Here is a 13,494-nt window from a genome sequence, read left to right as displayed (position 1 = left end):
TCCCTTAAGCTGAAGTCAGAGTCAAAAAGCTCCTTGGTGGTAAAACACAGAGGGTGGATGAGACTGGTTCTGAGTACCTAAAGTCTGGGTGAAACACTATTGGGACACCGTGTGGCGTTTAAGGACAGCGCCTCAGGATTGTCAGTCTGCTTTGTGAACTACAGGATTTTGTTTCTACTCTTTGTAGATGATGCAGTTCTATTGTGTAACACTTTCCACGAGTGAACCACGTTTCCCGTGTTCACACTTTTGCACGGTGCTCAAAACACAAACTCTTTTAAGGTGCTTTAGGGCCCATAACCAGTTGAGCTTTGGGGGTTCAGCTTATAGAAAATTACAAACATAAATTAGCCTAAAGCTGACAGGAAAACAATGCATTTACTGGCAACATTTATGTTTAAAATAATGTTTGTACATTCATAAAGATGTTGATCCTAACTTCTCCCAGATCTTAAACTCCCACTCCGAGCCTCTTTTGACAATTTTTTGAAGTGTTCCCAATGACCTTTTCATTAGAATTATTATGTTTTAAGCTAAAATGAAAAAAAAAAACTTGTCATTTTCTTTAACATTTTTGCAGAGCGACAAGAGTTCATTAGAAATTACCCTTTGAGTTAAGGGTGGGGTTGTCGGTGCGAAGTAAGCCTGCACTCATTTCCCATAATCTATCTGTTTATAGCTCTACCTTACAGCCCCTTACATCCCAGCATAACATTATAACCGCAACAAAAGTTGCTAGCAGTATTGGAGCTATCCAGCCGTAAAGTTTTGAGCCAGATGCCACCTCAGATGAGGAAACCATACGTATAGTTGTCTACAAGTGCCTGTATCAGAATGGATTAGAGCAGGAACCTTGTGGCTTGCTGTAGTAGCTTCTAAGTCAGAGGAACAACATTTTTCCAATTGTATTTTTTAATCTGATCTTGATTCACTTGAATAAAGAAATGCTCAAAAAGGCAAATGTTAGCTTAAATTTCTTCATATATGTCCTCCATGATGAAAAAAATGCCACAAAAGCCAAGGAAAAACACCAAAAAAACAATATACATTGGAGTGAGCTTTTAAGCACACTCTGATTTGATTCTAGCTTTAATAAGCTTTTTTTTTCTTAATAAAACAGACAGTTAACAATACTCCACAGAGGCTATCAATACTGTCACAATGGTAACTTTTATTTAAATGACAGCAAGGATGTTAAAAAACAAAATTAAATGTCACCAATGTTAAATTTTTTTTGTTGAAAAAGTATTTAAATGTAATGTTTCCCAGTTTTTCTGTTCATTATGAGACCTTACCAAACTTTTACCATAGCTCATCAATTTACCTTATTTTTCAAACATATCCAGTTTCAAAAGAAAACTTCAATCAAGTACTATGAAGTTATAAAAAAAATAAAGAATGTTTCTATTTCAAGCTAAAAATTTGTAATTAAGGATGAATAGCATAAGTAATCATGTAATTTAAATAAAGAATTATGTTTTTTAAGTCTTTTCATCTAACTGCAGTGTAGGGTTAAATCATTTTTACAGTGTAGCCCTCATAAAAAACACTAAATTGGCACATGGGTTTTAATTTTTGCCCAAATTAAATTGGAAGTTAACATCTGTTAAATAGCCAAACAGAAAGAGCCTTTGTAAAGGCCGAGCAACGAGAGTACGAGGGGATGAGGCCGGATTAACAAGAATGAAGGGCATCATGTGATTACTGCAAAGGAAACGGCCAATATAGCAGAAATCCTTATGGGTTAGATTTGCTTAAATATGAGCCTAATCCTGATATTATTGTTTTATTGAAAGCCACTTTCACTTTTGTTAATTAGCTAAAAATTAACATATTTCTGCAGTTTTAGCACACTCCTTTAAGCTACTGTTTGCGATCTAACGGAAGATTATTAAAATATTATAAATAAGTCTGGTATCAATGCAACCAGTTTATTCCATTTAGGTTTAATAATGGAATTTTGCTGTGAATTCCTTGATCTGGAACAAAGAAAGCTCTTACTTTGACTGTCATCTTCAGTAAAAGAGTCAAACAGCTGATGGGGAAAGTCGTCCTCCTGAAACGTGTCAGACGAGACGGAGTAGGTGTTCCTCACTGCAGACAAACAGAAGATGTTTGGAGGTCAGCATACAGTAATTCACACTTTTTATTGCCTTCAGACACTCTGTTAAACACTTTTTACAGATCTATACTGCAGCTGCACACATTTGAAACTAGAGTTATTCTTAGAAAACACATAGATTTTCCAGGACTTGATATATTTCATAGATCTTGTCTTAACAATTTTTATGTACGCTAAATAGGTTGTTTTATCCAAGTTTATCTTCATTTTTGCTGCTTTGTAAAGCTTTTGAGGAACACTTGGTATGGATGTTGCACAAATTGGTTTATAGCAAGCTGCACAATAGACCTCACAACAAAGACATCCCTGATTAGAGCTGCTGGAGGTCTCCATTCTTTAAATCAGGGTTTTCAATGCTGGATCGCTTACTTCATACAAAAAAAACAAATTACTTTAGAGTTCTCACAGCAGCTTTTATTCTAAGTTGATTAAAAATAATGATTGATGACTGACCGGTCACTTGGATTTTATCATTTTCTTGGAGATCAAATAATAGGAGTTAACTTTTGGTTCATTTCAGTCTCAGCTTTGGGAAGAATCAATTCATTTCTGTCTGTGTAAGTCCTGCTAAAGTATTTGTTGAGGGATTTCTTCCTTAATAATCGCTGGTTGAACGAGTGAGCACCAATCAATACTGATACGTTTTAACATGCTTGTTTAATCCCTTAAACAAAAGGAAAAAACATTTTAAATTATTGAAATAAAATATTTTCTTTTTAGTGATCTATGGGTTTGTGATCTTTTGTCTTTGTAAAATAAAATCAAAAATCAATTTGACCTGAAATAAAAAGAGGAATGAAACAAAAACCAAACGTGCATTTCACTTAAGCAAAACTGTGAACTCCAGGGTATAACTGCACATTAGTTACCAAAAAAATGATTGTTTTTTCTAAAAGTAAATTTTAAGGTTTTGACATCGTCTCCTCTTGCTAGCAACTTGTTGTTTTGTTTCTTGGACTTGAAATTTCATTTTTGATTGAAGGATATCAGAAAAGGTTGTTCTTTACAAAAAACAAAAATCAATATTAAAAAAACGTCCAACTACAATGCACGTTTTTCATTAGTTTTCTATCTTTCCCACTATAAATAAATACAGATTTTTGTGTTTTCCGGCCCACATTTTGTCCTCTTTGGACTATATTCTTGAATATGGTTCTGTTGAAGGTTAGTTCTGTTAGAAACTTTACTTCTCATGTTTTATTTTTTGTTTTTAAAAAAAAATATTTTGCAACTGGCATGCTTGAAATGCAGGATTAACCCCTTCATGGCTGACTTTATATTCAGTTATATTAAAAGAAATGTAATTGTTTTTCTATTTATGGACATGCTTATTTAAACGGAGACCTGGCTTTAATGGTATGCTCAGAAAAATGTATTTTTTTTGCTACAAACTTTGACATACTGTCATCAGTGAAGTGATAAAATTTTTTTCTCCTTCATATTAAGGTCAGACTTGCAGACCTTAAAAGCTACAGGTTCCACCAAACTAAGGATGGAAATGCAGTAAATGATTTATTATCCAACATTTAAACCCAGGTGTTGCAATGATAAAACATTGTTTTGATCATTGCAGAAATCACCTACAATTATCATATATGTTGATGTCACTCATAAATCCCCTTTTAATTTGACATTTTTTTTCCAAAAACCTATCCATCAATTTGTTTTAACTTGCCCATTTCATGTTAACTTTTACAACACAAAAGGCAATAAAATCCAAACGAACAAAATAGAGAGAGCATTAAAACTTTCAAAATAAAAGAGCAATGAGGATTAAACAATGAATAAAAACACAGTCATTTATTTTTCATTGAATTCACAAATGAGCAAGGAAACTCTGAAGATATTGTTTAAAATATTAATAAAACAGTGGTAACAAAGATAAAAATAAAATGAGTTTATGTATAAAATATTAAATAATATAATTTAATATAAAACATCAAATATTAAACATCAAAAGTAACAAGGTTGGGGCTTGAAAGAAAAAACTAAGTAAAATTAGTAAAATACTAAATTACTTTAACTGCTTTGTCCATGCAAAACACTCTTTTAAAAATACAGGTTTTCAAATACTTTTTAAAAATCTGCACCAATTTTTTTTTTTTGGCTGTTAGACCGGCGAGGACCATGACAGGGAAACCAAGGTTTGGATTGAGGGTCTGAGGAATTTTGGGGTATCAGTGAAGTCAAGATAGAGACAAACTAAATTATATTAACAAACTAAATAACCTGAAAATCAGCGCTAATGTAAAATGTTAGTTATTCTTGATCCGATGAATATTTAAAACATCCATTGCAGCATTTCATTTTTTGTCCAAGTGAAAAATAAAAATGTTTTCCTCACCACCATTGGTAAGAGAAGGTCTTATTTATGTGAAGGGAGCAGAAGGGTTAATCAATTTGCATGTGACATGACGTTAAACACTAACGAGCATGACCAGTGGACAATGATGATCCCGCCTCAGCCCATCACAGCAACATGATCCTATGCTGATCTCTGAACAGTAACACGCCTGTTTTCTGGTGCCTGTAAGGCAAAGTCAAACGGGTCAAGCAGCACCAAATGAAATGCTAAAATGACTTTTTATCAAATTTAGTTAGGGACCCCAATGAGGGTAGAGGGGTCATGTAACAGAACTGAAGCTGAGCTGCTCACGAGTTAATTATAGGTGTATAGATTTAAAAAATGCAAAAATGTAACTATTAAAACGAAGAAACAGTTTAATCTGATGATAAAACTTGGAGTTTTATATGTTAATATGAAATATGCAAAGTATGTATAATCCCAACAGGTTCAAACTTTCTTTAGATTTCTCTTCTGTACTTGTCAAGCTTTAAAATAAAAAAATGAAAGTAAAGGATGAAGGCGGAGGGGTCACTTGAAAATTCTCTTTCATAAAGAAGTTGACCTCATAGGCTTCATCATCTACCAACGCATCTCTTTGATCAGCAATCTCAGCTGTTCTGTCAGTGTTGTCAGAACAACGAAAGAAGAGTATTTTGGGAGGGAATTCAGAGGCTACTACCATGTCTGTTGTCTGTTGTTTGCAGAAAATATCTTGTTAGTAGATATGTTTACTAATCTTTGGTATTTCTTTATATATTTTGTAATGATTTTACATAAGCTGCCTCGAAAAAGTCTTTCCCATTGGTATTTAGCAGGAGAATTGGATCAGATAGAAGAAACCTATAAGTATTGACTGCTTTAAGTTGGCAAAAAGAGACTAGGAAAATAAGTTACTTGAGCTTTTGTCACACGTAAAAATAAATCACATTTTGAGAGATGCAAGGTTCTTTTTATATGTTTGCTTTTGTTTGTGCAAAAAAAGACAAGATACTTATCTATAAATTAATACATTCTCAATACTTACATCATATATTTAGAGGAGAATTAACAATGAAGTTTTTATTTGATCTCCCCGTACAATATAAACCTTGAAACAAAAACATGTAAATAAATTATTCAAGACCTAAAACCTTTCAGATATTTGAATATTGAAATATGCCAAAATATGAAGTTCTGCAATTCATGGTTTGAAACAGATACTTCATCCTAATGGCATGAACCTCTTTTCCAACTTGTTGGACAATAAAGACTTTGGCGAAGATAGAAGCCTGCAGAGGCTTCAGGAGAAAGCTTAAATTGGCAAATATGCATCACAATAAAACCTCATTTTAAGACATTTGGACCACAAGAAATGATTGTTGGAGTAATTATCGCTATTAAAGCTTGATAAAAACCAACCACTTGCAACTGTCCATACTTAAAGCAATGAATAATCATAAAAACACATTTCTCTACCTCTAGTATTCGCTCTTAACAAGCCCTTAAGAGCCTCCAATCTAAGCAACTTAGTGCAAAATGGAAGGGGTTTGATGCTATTAAGAAAATTAATGAAAAAAAAACATATTTACATGATAATTCTGAGCTCTTGGACTATCTATTTCAGTAAAGTGAGTTTATTATGTTATAATCTCCTTCTGTTAAAGAAAAAAAAGAACTCCCGCTCAGGCAATTAGCTCTTTATGCCAACGAATGCTCCACGAAGCTAGCCGCTCGAGCTAGCGGTGATCATCTAGCTTCGTTATTCTTTTTTTAACAAAACTTCCACTTTGGGGGCAACTTATATTTTTGAGTAGGATATGTCAAACTAATTTAGGACTCAGACCAAAACTATAAAGAAATCATAGCACCAACAACATGAAAAACATACGTATAGAAATCAGTTAAGACTTAAAAAAAAAAATGTAAAAAATTAAGATGTAGGGGGGTCTCTTTTATTTTATTAAAGCAAAAAAAAATTCATATTGGCAAAGGATATTAATGAAAAACACAACAATTTTTTTCTAGTAAGCTGAAAAACACAAGTGTAAGGTTAAGCAATGTATAAATCCTTAATCAATTAGACCCTTCAGTGTTTTAAGCATGACAAGATGCTTCTCTCTTGATTAATATTTTCTCAATACTTACATCATACATTTAGATGAGAATTAATGATGAAAATTTAGTTACATCTCACCGTACAATATAAATCCTGAAATAAAAACATGTAAAAATGAATTATTCAAGAATTAAAACCTTTCAAATGTTTGAATATTTAAATTAGACTCTTCAAGAAAGAAAGAGCTGCTCTACTTGTGGAAATATGAAGTTCTACAATTCATGGTTTGAAACAGATACTTCATCCTAATGGCACGAACCTCTTTGTCAACTTGTTGGACAAAAGACTTTGGAGAAAGACTATGGCGAAGATAGAAGCCTGCAGAGGCTTTCAGGAGAGAAAGCTTAAATTGGCAAATATGCATTATAATAAAACCTCATTTTGAGACATTTGGACCACAAGAAATGATTGTTGGAGTAATTATCCCTATTAAAGCTTGATAAAAACCAACCACTTGCAACTGTCCATACTTAAAGCAATGAATAATCATAAAAAACACCTTTCTCTACCTCTACCATGCGCTCTTAACAAGCCCTTAAGAGCCTCCAATCTAAGCAACTTAGTGCAAAATGGAAGGGGTTTGATGCTATTAAGAAAATTCATTAAAAGACATATTTACATAATTCTGAGCTCTTGGACTATCTATTTCAATAAAATTGGTTTATTATGTTTTTGCCCCTGTCTGATAAAATAAAAAAAACTCCCGCTCAGGCAATTAGCTCTTTATGCCAAACTAATGTGAACACCTGAACGCGTGCTCAGTTCATCTGCACTTAAACAGAACAGATGATCCACTCATCTGCCATGAATCAGGCTTTAAATGTTTAAGAATTAGACTAAGTTTTGTAATTTCATTCATAATCCTTTCTTTGTTACGGGCATAATTGACGTATCTATCTAAAATTTTCATTTGTAAAAAGAAAAAAAAAACACTATGTATATTCCCCAATCATAATAAAAATATTTTCAATTTTCAAATTAAAATGTATTTCGATATTTATTTATTGGGGCTCACAGTGCACTCTTGTCTCACAGCAAAAGAGGGTGAGACGTCTCTGTGTTGAGTTTTTATGTTCTCCCTGTGAATGCTTTGGTTTTCTTCAGGCGCTTGGCTTTCTCCCACAGTCCAAAAACATGCTTCATAGGTTAAATGGTGACTCTAAATTGTCTTTAGACGTGCACACTCATGAGTGTGCGGAAATGTATCTCTTATGTGTATCTTTTATTGGTTCTCATAGCAGTAAGTCCGACCTGTTCCCAGTGCATGTTTTACTCCAGCAGGGCTGCCCTTTATTACCGGTTCTGTTCCTAATCTTTATAGGCAGACTCTCTGGCCGCAGCTGGGGGCTAGAGGGGATCTGGTTTGGGGACCACAGGATTTCATCTCTGCTCTTTGCAGATGATGTTGTTCTGTTGGCTTCATCGAGCCAGACCTCCAGCATGCATTGGAGCGGTTTGTGGCCAGGTGTGAAGCGGCTGCAATGAGGGTCAGTCTGAGGCCATGGTTCTTGACCGGAGAAAGTTACATTGCCCTCTCTTAAAGGGTGAAGAGCTCCTGCCTCTTGTGGAAGAGGTTAAATATTTTGAGGACTTGCTCACGAGTAAGGGAAGATTGAAGCGTGACATTGACGGGCTGATTGGACCACCATCTGCCATTATGCAGTCACTGTACCAGTCCGTTTTGGTAAAGAGAGAGTTGAGACGGAAAGCAAAGCTCTCAACTCGGCTATGGTCACGAGCTCTGGATCATAACCGAAAGGACAAGATGCCTCCTGGACGGCTCCCTGGGGAGGTGCTCCGGGCTGTCCCACTGGGTGGAGCCCCAGAGGAAGACCCAGGACACGGTGGAGAGACTACGTCTCTCGGCTGGCCTGGGAACGCCTTGGGGTCCCCCAGAGGAGCTGGAGGAAGTGGCCGGGGAGAGGGAAGTCTGAGCATCTTTGCTTAGACTGTTGGGTCTTGGAGGGTATCCTTTAAGCAAACAAAAAATTCAATTCAGAACTGTTGTTTCCTTTTTTTGTCACGACTGTCTGAACCTAAAAGGCATAATTGATCAGAAGTAACTTCAATACAATAGAGTTCACTGGTCATAAAGAGTAAACTTTCCTGTATAGAATAGTTTGTGAAACTTTCTGGTTCTAATTCCATCAGTCAGCAGTATCTACCCTGCTTTTATCCTGTTTACCATTAAGTCCAGGACCCACTCAGACAGGCAAAGTGAAACAGTTTTTATATGGAGATCAAACAACCAGAGATCTAGCACTTCTCTCATGTGATTCCTGAGGCATGAATGAAGCCCAAAGACTCCTGTGACCAATTAAAGTCGACGCCTTCTCTAGAGACATTCACAAGTTAACAGGAGTCTGCTTTTAGCCTATCAGCGTTATTTGTTTTAACAGCGAGTTCCAACAGTATGACATGTTCAACCAAAGCAGGAATGGACATTCTTGGCCTTTTATTAGCTCTTACAGAAACATCACTTTGGATACAATGTCTCATTTCGTTTTTTAAATATATACATGCCATTAAGTAAATTTGAAACTTTACTGAAATCTTCCTTCTACAAGGGAGTCTTTTTATTCTTTTCAAAGAGTGCCATATCCAATTCATCAGAATAACTCAGAAATATAGCGTTGAAATATGGAAACAGTTATCCTGTGTTTTGCTGCTCTAAAAGATGCATTTTCATTGATGCTACGTATTCATAGAAACACAAACATAGCATACTCAAAAATACATGTATTTATGTATTTGTTCTAGTTGAAACCATTGACTATAAATGAGAAATGGACAGAGTGAGTGTGACATCAACCATAGAAAATGACTTCTGGTTCCAAAATTAGGTCAATTTAGTCGCCATTAATATATATATCTATATATATAGATATATATATTATATTGTGCCATTCTGGAACCAGAAATTGTTAGTCAGAGTCAGACTGAGTCATTAATTCTATGACAACCACTTTCGCCAATCAGAAGAAAGCTTGGTACAAGTACACATCCTTACCACTTCAAAACGAGCTACCCAAAATTCAATGTTCTGAACATTCAATATGAGACCACATGCTTTTATGGAGGCATCTGATTAGTTAGTTTATAACTTGTACTACAGAAGAAATATAAAAATGGGATTTTGGCTTCTTGGAGCCGCAGAGTACTTCTTGTTTGAGGGGGGAGGAGTCACTCAATCCAATTCTCATCTAGAGTCAATGGTTGGAACCAAATTTTTACCTCACAAGATTGAAAACAAAATCCCAGTTTTAGTGTAATTTAATAACAGCTGTCCTTTTTCCTAGCTGTTTTTGAATGGAAAATTATTAAGAAAGCTTAAGAAAACTTTAGTTAAAAAAAAGTGTTAATCCACTCTGAATTAATGTTTCCAATTTGGTAGCTCTGGCAAAATTTCACAAAGGAAAAAAGACCAACAATCGGACACACAAATGCCATGGTTACAAATACAACTGCCATCTGCGAAATCTTCTCAATTAGCCTCTTTATTTTTTCTTTTTAATTATTGGTGTGGTCATGTATGCAGATGGTCAGGTAACTTTCAGCCAGGCAGGGATGATGTCAGTACAAAATTGAGCAACAGCTGGGCGGTGGCAGATGGATCACTGGCCGGCAGCAACTCTGATTTGGACGATGAGTAAATGTCTGCAGACGGCGGCCGTTCATATCAAATGCCACCAACCGCCAGCTGCCCCGTAGCACAAGTGTATGATAAAAAGTGGGCAATTTTGCACCACTGGTCATTCATAAATCAACTTGAGCACACATTTTAATCTTGTGTATTTACAAATTTACAACTTTTTAGACAACATGCCTCCCAGGAAAGCACAATGTTCTGTCTTCTTCGTATTTTCCCCAATGGATTCTCGCTTCCAACTTGTCATATGGATGTATGGTTCAGGTCCACTCTGTGTCACTTTTTGACGTTTTGGGACACCCAACTACATACGGACACCCAATAACACCCCTGATTTAATTTAATGGGCTGTTACCATTGAATCAGGGGTCAAAATCTCCGGGCTGTGAACTGGTACCGGTCCGAGGGCTGCTTGGTATCACCCCACACACACAGGGAAAAGATGCATACACTAATCATGGGTCCCCAACCCTCAGGATGCGGACCAGTAACAGTATGGTATCAGGACAAGGACTGCTACCGGTTCCGGATCCGCATCAGATACTGTTCTGAGGGTTGGGGACAGCCAGCATGTCAAAAAATGACGAGTTGGGAACACCGAAAATGACAAAAAGTGACGCGGAGTTGGCCTGAACCATACGTCTATACTATATATGACAAGTTTGAAGTGAGAATGTGTATTCTTCTCAACATCAACCGCAATTCATCACTACGCAGGTATTGGAGTCGCTGAGGTGCTATCAATGCCATGATGAGTTTGGTGCAACATTAATGCCGTCTACCTATTTGCACCCACGGTGGGCGGGATCTAAAGACTGACGTGTGGTTATCACCGGGCCCCCGGCCAATGTCAACAGCCCTTGTCGAATCCTTGCACTATTACCGTATGATTTCTAACAATCAGACGGTTGTAGTGGGGTGACAGCATGGAGGCAGGGGAGTGGCAGTTTGAAATAAGCCAATAATCAGATGATTTTGGGGACCTTGGAGATCCTCCTATAAGTTAATTATCAGGCTGCTACCGTCCTGCCACCCGCCTGTCACTGGACTGCCACTGTGTGACCTCCAAATGTGCCTGGGCGACCACTGACCAGTCAAATCGGAACTTTTTTCTCAGCGACCACCACGCTGTGTGTAGAAATGTGACTGCCGCCTCCTATTTACAAATGCAGCTGCGCGGCCACCTGCCGATTTTACTGAAAATCTAACATTTTGGGATATGTGACCGTAGTCTTATAAAAGTTAGGGACTTTTTTTAATGGAAAATACAGAGAGCATCTCTTTCTTTTCAAAGCCAGTATTATGTTTTGAAACTTAAGTGCTAATCCACTCAGAATTCCTGTTTCTAATCCTTTCCAACTTTTGTGAAAGCTGGTTTGGTAGCTCTGGCACAATTTCTATCAAAAACAAAAGAGCAACAATTGGACAAACAAAGCAAAACGACATAAAGTAAGCCCATTAATCTGTGCTCTTCCCCAGACACACAGAGCCTCTTAGCATTTTGCTTGAATAAATCACAGAAATAAATGAGATGCCATCTGTTCTGAAGAAACACAGCTCATCAGTTTCCTTTGACCTGATGAAACCCAGCTTGGAGGACTCGACAAGCCCAACTGACAGGCTGAGACAATGCAAGGCAGCCTGCGGCTATTCCGCCGGGAGAGCTTCCTGTCACAGTTTCATCCGTCATGGTCACTTTTTCAAGTTATGTAATTATCCAGATGCTTGTGATCCGCCAGAGACTGGAGCTGGTTGTACTTTACAAACGTATCAGACTGTGATTTGAGCGCCAAGGATTTCGTTTGAAAACTTTCAGAGCAACATTTCCGTCCAAAAAAAACACTCTGAGGATCCTTTTTTCATCATTTCTGTCTTTACTGTATACGTTAGCAGACGCGCCCATAAAACTGCTCATTTTTCTTGCTTCTTTCTACCTTATTTTGAAGTAGTACAGTAGTGCTTTAGTTCCTTAGCAACAAAGTAAAAAAACATATCTCTTAAATCTGATAAACGGTTTTCCACATCTATTCCATTTTCATCAGTTTCCCTTTATTGTGCTTGTTTTTCATTTTTGTGCAAATCCACATAAATAGAAATCATTAAATATCCACTCAAACGAAAATCTTGTTTTTAGTGTTTTTAACATGTTCTTATGTCACTTTTCTGATGATGGACAGATATAAAGAAACTTAACATTAAAACTGCAAGTCTAAGTATTTCTTTATTTAAATTTAAAAAATGACCCAAAAAAAATGGAGTTTGAGAAAAAGCGCCCATAAACTTCCTGCTCCGCTCCAGTCTGATGTATCCATTTATGTCTTTGTTTTCCTCGTCTGGCTCAAAACAGTGAAGCTCCAAAATTGCTTGTCATTTTTGTTGTTCAGATAATATGACTTCATGGGTGTGAATGGTTGTAAGCTAGAGGCGAGCAGTGTAATTGGAGAGTTTTCAGCAACAGGAACTCAGGTGAATTTCTAATGAATTCCTGCCAATTTGCAGAAACTATGTTCTAGAAAACAACAACAGATTTATTCATTTTAGTCAGAAATTACATAATCATAATTTAAAAACCAATGTGAATCCATAAGAACCTATGGTGACATCAGTGCAAAGCTATAACTCTCGACAGCGCATATTCAGCAACCACTTGCAATGAAAAGTCTATATGCTATGATTGTTTTTGGACTTGTATATCTTATAAAAGTATCCCTAATGTTTATTCCCTATATGTGGCAGCTGACATTTATTCGGCTGGCTGTGAACATTTGTTTTCTCTCTAGAGCATTATCAATCTCCGTATCAAAAATCCTCTTTGCTTTTATGCCAATCATTTTTCTGCAGACGCACACCTTTCCATCTTTCCGTCAATAATCCATGTTCAAAGCCAGTTTTTCTAATTCGCCGCTTGCTTTCTTTGCACCTCCACCAGGAAATTGGTTTGTTTTTTTCTTCAGCCGTCTTCTCAATAACAACTATCTGCTTGTTCCATCCGCGGCTACATTTAGGATCCACCCCAAAATGTCGTGCAAATTCCTCACCAGAATGTTCTTTGGCGTATGCCACCGCACAAAGTTTAAATGCTAAATCGAATGATTGCTTCTTGGCCATCGCTACACTTGATCACAACACACTAACTATAGACTCCTTACATGGATGGGGGTGGGGGGGGTGTCTTAAAGGAGCCCTGCCACTATTAGAAACTGGCGTTCATTTGAGACTCTATAAGAGATTGGCTACCATTGGACGATGTACAGTACAAAGCGCACGTCCTCTGAACGTGC

The 13,494-nt window shown here is 36.7% G+C and overlaps 1 protein-coding gene across 1 annotated transcript in view; it reads right to left on the bottom strand.

Moving 5' to 3' along the window:
- The window catches only part of ltk (leukocyte receptor tyrosine kinase), a gene marked incomplete in the record, with an annotated part of 58,708 nt that overhangs the window by 38,518 nt on the left and 6,696 nt on the right, over positions 1-13,494 (bottom strand). The window contains 1 exon segment of the mRNA XM_024277683.2: positions 2,002-2,094. Coding sequence (XP_024133451.2) covers positions 2,002-2,094 — 93 coding nt within the window.

This window comes from Oryzias melastigma, linkage group LG22 (assembly GCF_002922805.2).
Source record: "Oryzias melastigma strain HK-1 linkage group LG22, ASM292280v2, whole genome shotgun sequence".
Taxonomy (NCBI): Eukaryota; Metazoa; Chordata; class Actinopteri; order Beloniformes; family Adrianichthyidae; genus Oryzias; species Oryzias melastigma.
The sequence above is the reverse complement of the archived record's forward strand: the minus strand, read 5'-3'. Positions and strand labels throughout refer to the sequence as shown.